Source organism: Mauremys mutica, chromosome 4 (assembly GCF_020497125.1).
Source record: "Mauremys mutica isolate MM-2020 ecotype Southern chromosome 4, ASM2049712v1, whole genome shotgun sequence".
NCBI classification, from domain to species: domain Eukaryota; kingdom Metazoa; phylum Chordata; order Testudines; family Geoemydidae; genus Mauremys; species Mauremys mutica.
Window position 1 is genome coordinate 147,716,689 of NC_059075.1, and position 13,602 is coordinate 147,730,290.

At 63.0% G+C, this 13,602-nt stretch overlaps 1 protein-coding gene across 7 annotated transcripts in view; it reads right to left on the bottom strand.

The window, feature by feature from the left end:
- PLEKHG3 (pleckstrin homology and RhoGEF domain containing G3) overlaps positions 1-13,602 on the bottom strand; it is a 41,611-nt gene that overhangs the window by 3,450 nt on the left and 24,559 nt on the right. For 3 of the 7 annotated variants that reach the window (XM_045013854.1, XM_045013855.1, XM_045013856.1), the window contains exons 7-17: positions 13,266-13,397; positions 12,683-12,865; positions 11,864-11,956; positions 11,630-11,716; positions 10,529-10,562; positions 9,765-9,869; positions 4,196-4,285; positions 3,755-3,793; positions 2,833-2,846; positions 1,035-1,361; positions 348-428 (exon numbers count right to left, since the gene is read on the bottom strand). In XM_045013854.1, the coding sequence (XP_044869789.1) occupies positions 348-428; positions 1,035-1,361; positions 2,833-2,846; positions 3,755-3,793; positions 4,196-4,285; positions 9,765-9,869; positions 10,529-10,562; positions 11,630-11,716; positions 11,864-11,956; positions 12,683-12,865; positions 13,266-13,397 (1,185 nt within the window). The remainder of the gene's footprint in view (positions 1-347; positions 429-1,034; positions 1,362-2,832; positions 2,847-3,754; positions 3,794-4,195; positions 4,286-9,764; positions 9,870-10,528; positions 10,563-11,629; positions 11,717-11,863; positions 11,957-12,682; positions 12,866-13,265; positions 13,398-13,602) is intronic. The other 4 variants (XM_045013858.1, XM_045013857.1, XM_045013861.1 and 1 more) reach the window with 4 other exon arrangements.

A 13,602-nucleotide genomic window follows, 5' to 3' on the forward strand; every position in this document is an offset into this window, starting at 1 on the left:
GTGGCTGCTCCAACAGTACGAAGGCAGTGAGCCGAGACACAGGACACCTGCCATCTACCCTGGCTCCATCACTGCCCCGCTGGGAGACCTCAGCGGCACAGAGAGGAGAGCAGGGAGGTGTCTGTCTCCCTTTGGCTCTGAGCTCTTTGGGGCTAGGCCAGTGTCTGTGCAGCCCCCAGCCTGACAGCCCCCCCCCCCCCGGCTGTGCGGATGGGGTGTTCTGGGCAGCACTCAGCCCAGTGGGGTCCCCCCGACCTCGGATCTGCACAGTGCCCAACCCCCGGGACTCGGTGAAGGATAATGGGAGGTGTGGCCCATTCACCCCCACGGGGCCGTGTCTCACTCACCTCCAGGATGGCCGAGGCCGTCTCCGCACTGCAACGGTCCTCAGGGCCCCCTGGCTCCTGGCTTCCCTTGGGCCCCTTGCCCTGAAACACAGCAAAGGGGACGTGTTACGCTGCTGGGCCACGGCTCAGACAGCCCCGGTGGCACCGTGCCAGCCCGAGGGACGAGAACCTCAGAGCCCCAGAGCAGCAGCCCAATTCCGACCCGGTCAAGCGCCAGTGACCTCCAGCGCAGCGTCCTAGAGGTCTTCGTTCCGACACCAGAGCTATGGAGCGAGATCCGCCAGCCAGCCCCCGACAGGTTCCGATGTCAGAGCTCCCAGCGGAGACCTGGCACTGTTCAGATCGGCTGCACGTCGCCTTCCTGCTCCAAGGGAACCGGACCAGCTTCCCCTCGGGAGAGACGGGCCGACCGAGGGCACCGCGTCTGGCACGCCAGCCAGCCGTGAGTGGGGTTAGATGGGGCAAGTGCAAAGCATGCTGGCAGTCACAGCGGCCACTCCGTCAGGCCAGTGAAGGGTTAATAGCAGAGACGGGCTCCAGCTCCGATCCAGCCGGGGGTGCTGATCAGCCTGCCCCAAGCAGGGCGGCAGGTGGGAGATAGAGGAGAGCGGGGGGTGAGGGGGAGGCAGGCAGTCCCGAGCCATGCGCCAGGCCAGCATGCAAGAGGGGATTGGAGAGACACCTCACCGTGCGGCCCCGGGAGAAAAGCAAAGCGTTGGCCCGACAGTGCCAGCCGTGCAGCGCCGCCAGCAGGAAGCTCGCAAAGTCAGCTACCTGCTCCTCGCCCACCGGGCCCTCCTCCTCCTCCTCCTCCGGCCCGGCTTCCTTCTCGCTGCTGTCACTCACAGCCAGCTCCTCCAGCGACCCCTGCCCCAGGGCCTGCTCTTCCTCTTTCCCCATGGCTGCTTCCTCCTCCTCCTCCGCGCCCCCCTCGCCCTCAGCCAGCTGCCAAGCGCTGCCAGGGAGCTGCCAGGGTGCCCCGGTCTCCAGGAGGGCTCCGGCGCTGTCGGCGTGCTGTTCAGGGGACAAACAAGGGCTCCCTTTAGGGCCACCTCATCCCTGGGCGCCGGAGCTGCTGGCGGGGACCTGACAGGGCCAGTCGTGGTGTGTCCCCCCCACCAGCCCCCGTCCCGATTCCACGTGTCTGCAAAAAGCTGGGGGCCACTAGGCCGTGCGTGCTGGGGCACAAGCGCGTGGGTGTGAACGTGCGTGCGACCGGCAAAGGGGGGCTGCGTGCATGCGATGCACATACAGTGTGCACAGGAACGTCGCGGCAAGACCCCCCAATGCCCACTGCTACTCAGCTGGCATCTTCAGCCCCTCATGCCCTCCCACTGCCCCCAGGCTCGGGCGGCTTCCAGATCTTTGACACGGTCGACATGACATTCTGCTAGGAAAGCTGGAGAAACGTGGGCTCGGCAGAACTACCATGAAGTGGATACAAAATTGGTTAAACAACGGCAGACAAAAAGTGACTCTTAATGGAATGAAGTCAGGTTGGAGGGAGGTCTCCAGTGGGGTTCCACGGGACTCTGTTCTGGGTCTGGTGTAGTTTTTGACCTGGATGGAGGTATAGAGAGAACACTGACCAAGGCTGCAGATGACACAACGCTGGGGCGGTTACCAACACTTGGGAAGATAGAGCTAAATTCAGAGGGATCTCGATAAATCGGAGAACTGGGCTGTAGCCAACAAAATGAAATTCAACAAAGACAAATATGAGGTGTTGCACTTAGGGAAGAAAAACCAAATGCACAAACACAGAATGGGGGAAAACTGTCTTGGCAGCAGCACTGCTGAGAAGGTTCTGCGAGTTGTGGTGGATCACAACCACAACATAAGCCAGCAATGCGATGCTGTTGCAAAAAAGCAAACGCAATTTTTGGTTGCTTTAACAGAGGCACAGCAGGCAAGTCATGGGAGGCGATAGTACCGCTCTACTCGGCGCTGGTTAGGCCTCAGCTGGGAGTTCTGTGTCCAGTGTTGGTCACCAACGTATAGAGAGGATGGAGAGAAACCGGAAAGGACCCAGAAGCAAGCGACAAAGATGATTAAAGGGATGGAATGCAAGTCATACGAGCAAAGGCTGAAGGAACTGGTTATGTGTAGTTCGGAAAAGAGGAGATGAAGCGGGGACATCATAGTGGTCTTCAAATACCTGAAAGGTTGCCATAAAAAAGATGGAGAAAAGTTTCTCTCTCTTGCCACAGAGGCAGGACAAGAGGCAATGGGTTCAAACTACAACACAGCAGATTTAGATGAAATCTCAGGGAATCAGGGAAAGCTTCCTAACGGTAAGAACAGGAGGACAATGGAACAAATTGCCTAGGGAGGGTGAGGAAGCGCCTTCACTGGAGGTTTTCAAAAGGAGGCTGGATAACCAGCTGTCTTGGATGGGTTAGACCCAACAAATCCTGCACCTTGGCAGGGGCTAGACTAGCTGACCCTTGCGGTCCCGTCTCACCTTGGGGCTCTGTGATCTTACCTTCAGTCCTGCTGCTGCATTCCCAGCGCATGGAAGAGAGAAGACAGGCGATTAGCAAAGGCGTCACTGTGCACCGCGGCCACAGCGACGGGAGGGGAGCAGGCGGATGGCGCAGCACCCCGATGCCCCCCCTCCCTGGCACAACGAGCTGCAGGGGGCCGAGGGCGGTGAGGCTGGGCTGGCTGCCGAACGCCTGGACTGTGGTGTTGGGAGCTGACATGTGAGCAGGGAAGCTTAGAGCAGCTGCCTGCAGGGGCCGGACTGGGGCTGCCCGAGTGCACTGGGGGGCTGGTCCCTTTGTGCCAGCAGAGATTCAGCCTCCGGGGGCAGAGTGTGGCACCTGCAGGCCCCTCAACGCCAGGGGGTGGTGGGGACCCCCCCACACACAGCCAGGGAGAGGCCAGCACGCTGGGGTGAGGGCATGGAGTCCTGCTCCGCCAGGGCACCGCACAGGGGGAGCTAGGCGGTGCCACTGGAATGGCTTGGCAGTGCCACGAGTGGCCGGGGGTGGGGGTGGGGGCCAGGGGCTCCATTGTAATGACCACACAAAGCAGGGGTTCTCAAACTGGGGGTCCGGACCCCTCAGGGAGTCACAAGGTTATTATATGGGGGGGGGGGGTCACGAGGTGTCAGCCTCCACCCCAACCCCCACTTTGCATCCAGCATTTATAATGGTGTAAAATAGATCAACAAGTGTTTTTAATTTATAAGGGGAGGGGAGGTCGCACTCAGAGGCTTCCTACGTGAAAGGGGTCCCCAGCCCAGAAGTCTGAGAACCACGGATATAAAGGCAGATGGGGCAGTTCGTCTGGCCAGGCTGGGCCCCAGCCAGCCGGCCAAGCAGGGAGGGTCTGAGCTCTGCCCAGCCCCAAGCAGGTGCGGGGTGGGGGGGCGCGTGTGTCCATCCTGAGGACTCGCTCACCTCTCTCACCCAGCTGCTTGACAATCTGCTTGGCAGGCTCTGTGGGGAAAACAGCAAGTGAGAGGCCTGCCAGTCTGGGGGTCGCAGCGGGGAGGAGACGTCTCTCTGCCCAGCCCCGGAGCCCGCGGGGCACGGCCGCCACCCAAGCCCAGCGCAGCCTCAGGGCCCTGGGAACGCACTTCTCCAACGCCGCGGCTCCTCCGCCACCGCCTCCCGCTCCTGGAAAGCGGGGCCCCAGGGCAGCCCCTCTGCCACCCGACAGCCCTTCACGCACGCCGCGGGGGGCTGCAGAGGTGCGTTCGCCAGGCCCCCTCACCGCACCCCTGTGATTGGCCCCAGGAGAACCATGTGCCAGGAATCACCAAGCCCAGAGCACTGCAGCTCCCATCCCCCCGCCCACGCTCCAGCCCCGTGCCCCAGGCTGTAGAGGGGAGCTCGCACCAGACGGCCTGCGGCCTGCGCACCCTGACCCCACGCCGCCATGCAGTCCGGCCGGGAGCTTCTCCCTGCGGCGCCAGAGGTGGAAGGGCTCTGAGGACAGGACAGACGCAGCCGTCAGAGCCAGTGCAGCTCTCCGACTGGCTGTGTACCCTGTACCTCCCCCCCAGCCTGGCACTGCCCATCATCCCGAGACACGGCAGCGCCCACGGCCCCCCGAGACACGGCTGTCCTAGCCCTGCCACCTCTGTACCCTGCACCTCCCGGCCTGGCACTGCCCTCCGTCCCGAGACACGGCAGCGCCCACGGCCCCCCGAGACACAGCAGCGCCCACGGCCCCCCGAGACACAGCAGCGCCCACGGCCCCCCGAGACACAGCAGCGCCCACGGCCCCCCGAGACACGGCTGTCCTAGCCCTGCCACCTCCGTACCCTGCACCTCCTGGCCTGGCACTGCCCTCCGTCCCGAGACACGGCAGCGCCCACGGCCCCCCGAGACACGGCAGCGCCCACGGCCCCCCGAGACACGGCTGTCCTAGCCCTGCCACCTCTGTACCCTGCACCTCCTGGCCTGGCACTGCCCTCCGTCCCGAGACACAGCTGTCCTACCCACTGCTGCGCTAGCCCTGCCACCTGGATGCAGGGCACTGATCATGTCCCCCCAGGATGCTCTATAGCTGGCCACGTGCTGTGCCTGCCCCACGGGTAGCCCCAAACAGCCCTACTGCGATAACCCAGTGAGAGGGGCAGGGCCTGGGAGCCAGCCTGACAGCGCCCCCCTCCCCGTCGCTTGGCAGCGACTCTGCCGCAGCACAGCAGGGGAGAGAGACCTGGCTGGGCAGCTCTGGTGCGGGGACAAGCAGAATGGGGCCATTTCTCACCCTCCGCAGGGAAGGGGGGGAACCCCTCCAGAGCCAGCGACCCCACGGGGGAGGGACCCTGCCTGCTCCCCTGGCAGCCACAGGGAGGTGGGGTCCTGGGCCCGGCTAGTCTGCACAGAGCCAGCAGTCAGAGGGTGGCTGGTGCCAGCTCCGATCCCAGAACGGGAGACACATGGGGATGAGGGAGCCCTGGTCCCTACGGATGCACAGCTCCGCCGGCCCACGGCAGGCAGGGCGCCACGCCAGCCTTTGGCCAGCCAATCCTATTGGCTGGCGGGTGGAGGCGGGGGATGGTTTGCCGATGGACCCGCCCTTGTTTGCCCAAGGCTCTGACAGCGGGGCTAGGGCCTTGAACGTTGCCCTCCTGGCCGGGCGGGCAGGCAGCCGTCTGATTGCATGCAAAGGGGATGGGGGTGGGGCCAGCCTGGCTAGCTCCGCCCCGATGGGGAAATCCCACCGCTGGGAACGGAGGCCACCACGGAGCCGGCACAGAGAGTACACTGCTCAGGGAGCCGGGCAATCTGCCCTCCAGCACTGGGAACAGAACCCAGGAGTCCTGAGTCTCACCCTTCGGCTGCCAGCAAATAGCTGTGAAACCCACCGGCAAAGGGTCTCTCCCTCGTGCTGGTCCACACAGAGGATGACAACCTTCTACTGCTGCAAGGTACTCTGTGAGCTCAAGCAGCAGAGTTCTGTGGGGTGGATCTAAAGGTTCCAACCCTGCTGATGACCCCTGGGGGTCAATTTGATGATGCCGCAGGATGGAACTGCTGTTTTTTTCAGTTTGCTTTTGTGCAGACTAAGGAATTACATGCGAAGAGCTATGTTAAAGAAACGTTGCAGCTGCAGTCAAACACTCACGTTAGGAAATGCCAGAACTAAGGCTGCCTGTATCACCTTAACTCTGTCTCTTGTGCAAGGATGCATTACGACAGTCAAAATATACTATGCTTTTCCTGCCCCATCAGTGCACCGGATGGGCCCTGCTCTGGGGAAGTGCAGGAGGCTGTTGTCTGTAGGACCCTGCCTCACTGGTTGCAGAAGCTGGAAGGGGCACAGTGAATGAGGCAGGAGATGGCAGGAAGAGACAAGAGGGTCTCCTGGCTTGGGCAGTTGAATGTTGCCCTAGAGAACTGTTCAGAGGTCCTGTGTGATGCTGGGCAAAACACTTCAAAACAGCATTTTCCCAGGTGGTCCCTCATCGTGTGTTCCTGTGTCAAAGTGAGCATTTTTCATCATAATTTGTATGAACTGAGTGGGTCTCTCTGTTTCCCCTATGTGCTGCATGATTGACTAGGAAGGTTGTTTACTCTTTGCAGAGATCCAGGTGTGACTGACACCTGGCTGTCTGGGCCTGGGGGCCATGCCACGGAGAGTCCCAGAAACAATTGCCTGGATTTTAGCACCTAGTGACCATGGAAGGTCCCCCCCGTGCAGGAAGCCAGCCAGGTGTGACCAGCTGGAGAACAAAAGGCTGAGGAGGGGGGCCAGGTGCAGTCACCCCTCCGCCCTCCAGAGCCTGGGAACAGCCCGCTGGGACACTGCACCCCATATTCTTCACAGCAATATGATGATGTGATGATGACATAATCATAATGCATTTTATGCAAGTTAAGTCATGTGAGGTGTCATTGGAAAGGTTAGGATTTGCTGAATGTGATTATCCTATTTGTATGTATGTATCATTTTTGAATCTGAAGTTCGGAATATTGACTATGTATCTATATTTCAAACGTGTTTACAACTGGTCAACGCCCACTAGACAAAGATACTTTCATTCTGTAAAGCTGGGTGGGGAAGGGCCGTTACGGAAAACAACAGGGCTTAGGAGAAGCTTATCTCCCACCTGGGCGCCTTCCTGAGCATACTACAGACAGCCTCCGAGTTATGGCTACTGTGACACTATAGGGACATGTGACCAGGTCACCTGGTGCTGGATTCCATCTTGGGATGTCAGTATTTTTCCACTGCCTGGCGTGGGAACCAAGCTTTGAAACAAGGGGTTCCCGCCCTATGCAAAAACTATTTCAGGCAGGGGAGTGACATCATCGTGGTTCTTCACTGACTCCCCACCCAAGAGGACTCCTGGAAACACCTGAGGAACAAAGACTGAACTGGGGGAAGTGCTGGACCCAGGCTAAGGGGATTTCTAGCCTGTGTGTGAAGGACCTGGGGATTCCAAGCTGTAAAGCAAGTGCAGATTGTGCCTTAAGACTCTGCAGCCTGATGGTATCATCTCTTAAGGTGAGGATCTGCTATTCAGATCCAATCTCTTTAGTATATTAAGCTTAGTTTGCGTGTTTTGTTTATTTGCTAAGTGATCTGCTTTGATCTGTTTGCTATCCCTTATAATCACTTACAATCTCTCTTTTGTAGTTAATAAACTTGTTTTTCTTTATCTAAAACGAGTCAGAACTCGGGGCAGAAAGCTGTTGTATATTCTTCTCCGCACTGAGGGAGGGGGAGAATTTCATGAGCTTACACTGTACAGTTCCCTGTGCAGCACAGGACGGTATCATTTTGGGTTTACACTCCAGCGGGGGGGAGTGCCTGGGAAGTTCCTAAGCTGGAGCCTTCCCATGCAGGGCTGATCCCAGTGTCTGCATGTAACTGCAGCTGGGTGCGCCCCCCCCTGTATGTGCTGGTGAAAGTGAAGGCTGGAGGGCTCTGTAGCTTGTTACAGCAGCAGAGTGTAAAGGGCGCCCAGGCTGGTGGGTCAGAGGGCTCAGTGGCACCCCAGTTCCGGGTGGCACCCTGGGGGAACCCGTCACACCCGCTGCTGGGCAGGGCCCCTGAAGAGAAAGGTCCAGGCGACCCCAGCCCAATGGGTGTGACTCCCAGAGCAGCACAGATGGTGGGGAGAACAGATGCTTTGCTGGGGGCGGTGCACAGCTACGGGCTGACAGCCATGGAATGCTGGGGCTCAGGACTCCTGGGTTCCATTCAAGCCAGCCAATGGCGGTAGAGGGGACAGCTACTCTCTGATGCAGGGACACACACCCCTGGCTGGAAACAGGTGGGGAAAGGCGACCCTGGTCCCTGCCAGGGCCTCCCAGACACACCCCCTGTCACCCTGAACATGAGGAGAAGCGAGCGTACCTGGGGGTTGCTTCTCCTCCCCCAGCATCACCTGTCTGGCCTCAGCTAGCCAGCCATGCCCGCGCCTCCACCACACGCGAGGTGCGAGGAAGAGGAGGAGATGTAGCCATAGGCACAGTAGTGCTGGCAGCCCAGGCTCCCTCCTGGCCTGCTAGAAGGCCAGAGCCCCCAGGAGAGTGGCAGGCGCCCCGGGCCGAGCTGCAGGCCCCTCTGAGACACGGGAAGCTGCGGAAGGGCAGCCCGGCCTGATCACCCAGCCTGGCAGAGGAAGCAGGACTGCCCTGGGCCCGACAGCAGCCAAGGTGGCCGGGGTTCAGCCGCACCGGCAGGGACAGCTGACCAATCTGAGTGCGTTTCCCGACCAGCCACACAGCCTCTGTGCTAGGAGGACGCTGAGGCCAGAGCAGGACAGTCACCTCCGTGATCTGACCCGGAGAAGGACGGGTGGGTATAGGGCAGATCCTGGACAGATACCAGGGCTGGATCCTCAGGGATCAGCTACTACCAGGCATGGCCACGCAACAGCCCCCATCACAGCCAGCGCTGACAGCCCGACAGCGACCCCAGGGGGAAGGATGGGCAGGGGCCGGCTGCAGGCTGGGACACAAGGACCCCCACATCTCCCGTGCCCCCATGGGCGCCGGCCTGAGCCAGCTGGAGGGGACTCGAACCCAAACTGTCCAGCGCTTGCCCTGCACCCAGACAATCCAGTCCCACCCTCAGCCCCGCACAGCAGCAGGGAGCGAGTCAGCCACCTGCCCACTCTGTGCGGGCCCAGCCCAGCCGTACACCCCCTCAGCCAGCCTGGCTTGCGGGCCATCACTCCAGCCAGCGCCAGGGGGAGCCATGTGCCACGCCGATCCGGTGCCCCTTCACCGTCGCTGCCTAAAGGTTTTCACATCGGAGAGATTCACGGAGCAGGGAGCAGAGGGGGCCGGGTCCCGGCAAGGGAGGAAGGAATCTGGCAGCAGCTTGAGCTTCCTGTGTAACTAGCATCCCGGGGTTTGTGCCAGGCATGGAGCTCCCCTTTGGGCTTGGCGGGGAGGGTGGCACGTGCCCTCACCGGCCAGGCCGACCTAGGAGGGTGGCACGTGCCCTCACCGGCCGACCTAGGAGGGTGGCACGTGCCCTCACCGGCCAGGCCGACCTAGGAGGGTGGATCTAACCACCTACACGGCTGCTTCCCCAGTGGCGGAGGACAGGTGCTTGTGACACCGTCCCTCCGAGCCATCAGCGCCCACTGCTCCTCCGCCAGGCCCCCCTAGCTCAGGGCCTGCCAGGGACCCCTGCTGTCATCAGCCTCCAGGGGCAGACCACTGAACAGGTCCCTCCCCGCTCTGCCAACTGCCCCACGCAGGAGGCAGCGACTGGCTCAGGCGGTGAGCGGCCATCCTGTCCCATGCTCCCGATCCCCAGGGCGACCAGCCGTTGGGTAGCGCCAGCAGCCACCTGCAGTGGTGCCATGCACGCCTGGGAATCCTGGGCTGTGCCAGGAGAGACAGCCACGTGGGCGTTAGTCACTGAGCTCTCTAAGCCGGGCCTGCCAAGGCCCCGCCTGGCTGAATCCTCCCTCGGCACACCCTCCCCTCTTACCCGACTGCCGGCGCCCCTGCCGTGCCTGCGGGGGCACCTCATCCATGGGCTGGCACGACTTCGCTTTCTTCAGCCGCTCCGGGCTGTATCTGTAGCGAGCGGGGTCTGAAAGGAGCAGAGGAACGCGGGTTAGCGCTTCTGCAGTGCGCCAGAATGAGCAGGGGGGTAGGGGCATGAGTTCCACCCCTCTGCAGCGCGCCAGAGCGAGCGGGGAGGATGGGGGAATGTGTCCCACCCCTCTGCAGCGCGCCAGAGCGAGCGGGGAGGATGGGGGGATGTGTCCCACCCCTCTGCAGCGCGCCAGAGCGAGCGGGGAGGATGGGGGGATGTGTCCCACCCCTCTGCAGCGTGCCAGAGCGAGCGGGGAGGATGGGGGGACGTGTCCCACCCCTCTGCAGCGCGCCAGAGCGCGTGCAGGGTGTGATGGGCCCCGTGAGCTTAGCCCGGGCCTGGCACGCGGCCCTCAGGCTGATGCAGTCCTACCCAGGTGGCTGCCCCAAAGACAGGCTTACGAGCATGCCACAGCCTGTGTGCTCACAGAGCCGGTCCCACGGCTCAGGCACTAGGGACTGGTGCCATTAGACGCAAAAGCCTCCAATTCGATCCCTGCAGCACCCCTGGCCAGGGTCATCGTTCTGTGGGGCACCGGCCTGGCCCAGCAGTGCAAGAGAGACGCACACAGCCACGGGACCCACCCCAGACAGAGGAACAGAGACAGACACCCCACCTCCCGCCCCGCAGACAGAGCTGGAGGGAGCACTTACGGGAGGAGTCCATTTCCAGGATCGCTTCCTTAGCCTAGGGGTGCAGAGATCAGTCAGTTAGCGAACAGGGAGGGCAGCGCAGTGGTGCCACGGGGGGGACGAAGTCGGAATTTTTCATAATGTTTTGTATGAGTACTGGGTGTGCCTCAGTTTCCCCTATGTGCTGCATGGTTAATTAGGTGGGGAGGTTGTTCGCTCTTTGCAGAGCTCCAGGTGAGACTTACACCTGGCTGTCGGGGGCCTGGGCCCCCCATGCCCATGGAGAGTCCCAGAAGACAATGGCCACTCCAACTGCCCGGACATTTAGCACCTACCATGACCGTGGAGGATGCCAGTCAGGTGTGAGCAGCGGGGGAACAAAGGGCTAGGGAGGAGGGCCAGGGGGACAACGTTTGCCTGGGAAGACGAACGAAGGACTGAGGGTTGTTAAGTGTGGGCTGCTGGAAGGAGAAGCCGGGGTACTGGGACTGAGGAGGGGTCAGAGGGCTCGGGACTGACCCAGACGGACTCTGCTGTAACTTTCCGTTCTCTGTGCTAACCGAAGGACTTTCTAGGCTGTGGTCCAGACATCTCAGAAACCCTCCTGCTGTTACAGCGCGGGCTGAGAGTCCCTCTTGGGGGTGCATCGCTCCCTTGGGGGGTACAAGTCTTCCCCAAGTGTCCAGTCCAGGTGGACTCGCTGCAGGGAGCTCACGGCATGAAGCAGGATGCTGAGGGCTCCGAGGTTCGGCCCCAGGAGGCGGTGAAGCCAAGGGCTCACACCAGTGAGCGAGTGTGACCCTATGGGGCTGACGCACTGAAGGGCTCCTCCCAGGGACTGTTCCAGAGCTGGCCAAGAGCACCGGACCTGTGGCTCTGTGACACGCGGCCGCCGGCGTGCCAGGGAGCTGCGTTCCCCATCCCTCTGCCCCACACCGGGTAGCTGCTGTTCCCTGCGCTCTGACACAGCCCGGGCTGACCCCAAGCCCAGACCACACGCCCTCAGAAGCCAGCTGCTGTGGCTCGGCTCCAGGCCCTGTCTGCGTGGGCCCCAGGTCCGAGCGCTCGACTCAATGGGGGGATGAGGGCTCTGACCGGGGGGTTGGGCCGGGGGCTCTTCACCTTCTGGGGGATGATGGCGTGGTGGTTCTCCAGGATGAGCCTCTTGATGTGGTGGGTCCAGACCCGCTTCTCCTCCACGCTCTTGGCCTGAGGCAAAGGACGCGTGATGACATGGGGCCGTGCACCGCACATCACCCCTGAGAACCCAGCCCCTGCACCACCACTGGCTGGCCCCGTGCCCAGCCCTCCTCCCCCAGTTCCCAGCCAGCCCCTCTGTGCCCCGCCCGCCCTCACCTGGATGTTGTACTGCTGCTTGCTGTGCTTGTAGTGGGTGACGCTGAAGCACAGCGAGTCCCTGGTGCTCTCGATCAGCATCAAGGAGGAGCACTGTGGGGAGAGTGGCATCAGCAACCCAGGTAGGACTCCGCTCCCAGGGGCCACGCCAACCCCTCCGGGGCTCCCCCTCCCAGCGCTAGCACCGCTGCCACCAGCCCCCCCGGGGCTCCCCCTCCCCAGCCCCGCTGCCACCAGCCCCCCGGGGCTCCCCCTCCCCGCGCCAGCCCCGCTGTCGCCAGCCCCCCCGGGACTCCCCCTCCCCATCACTGCTGCCACCAGCCCCCCGGGGCTCCCCCTCCCCGCGCCAGCCCCACTGCCGCCAGCCCTCCGGGGCTCCCCCTCCCCGCGCCATCACCGCTGCCGCCAGCCCCCCGGGGGCTCCCCCTCCCCACCTCAGCACTGCTGCTGCCAGTGCCGCCCCCCCCCCCGGACTCCCCCTTCCCGCCCCCCAGGGCTCCCCCACCCCACAACTGCTGCCGCCGGCTCCCCCTCCCCAGCACCGCTAGCCCCCCCCCGGGGCTCCCCCTCCCCGCCCCAGCACCACTGCCGCCAGCCCCCCCCTCCCCAGGGCCCCCCCTCCCGGCTCCAGCACCGCTGCCACCAAGCCCCCTCTCCCCCCGGGGCTCCCCCTTCCTGCCCCAGCACCGCTGCCGCCAGGGAATGGGCAGGATGCCATGCCACCCAACTAGTTCAATCGGCTGCCGACAGCGTAGGGCGCCACGGAGCCACGGGGCGTGGGGGGAACCCCGGAGCCATTGCTGGGGGTGAGGGGTTTACCGGAATGTCGTTCTTGCAGACAAAGTGGTCGCCCCGTCTCTTGGTGATGAGCAGGGTGCGGTCGAAGAGGAAGAAAGTGCGCTCGTTGCGCACGCGGTGCACCCGGAAGGTGCCCTCCAGCACCAGCTCCCCGAAGGTCGTCAGATCCGGCCCCTTCCAGTGCAGCAGCAGGGACTGGATCTCCTGTGGGGGGTTGGGGGGAGGTGCCCTCAGGTGGCGCTTCTCTCAAACCAGCCACATGCCCCCACAGATCTGTGGGGGGGTGGGGTGTCTCAGCCCTGCTGCCCCCCATCCTGGCACCGGCGCTGGCCTTGGGCCCCTGCCAGCACCCAGCCGGGCCGCATCCCAGCTCCAGGGCCCTGGGAGGCCATTTCTCTGAGTGCAGGGACATGGGGCCAGGAGCAAAGGGTCCCCAGATGTAGCCGGGCCAGAGGCAGCAGCTGGGAGGGGCTCGTTTCCACCTCCCACGGGGGCCTTCAGGAAGCGCAGGAGGCTCTCAGCTCCCAGCCAGTCCCAGGGAGCCGCTCCCCGGATCGCTGCATTCACGCAGCCGGGGGCAGGACGCACCCACACCAGCGCTCACCTGCAGCCGCACGGCGTGCTCGTGTCTGCGCTTCATGTCGTTGATGTACCAGGCCACACAGGTCATGGTGTCGATGGCCTCCTCCACCACCTCGTAGCCGGCCTCCTCCAGGTCAAAGTGCTTCGCCATCTCCTGGGGGCACCACCCGGCGTGAGGGCTCGCTGCCCGCTCCCCTTGCCCTCCCCAGGGGCGCGGCACCCAGGCCATGGGCAGGGCTGAGCTGGGGGACACAGCCACGGGGCTGTTCACTGGGCACCTTTAGGGTTCAGCGCGTGGCACTGCAGCTGGAGGGGATGCAGCACGGGGCGGAAGGAAGGAAGGAAGGGGATTGCAGTGC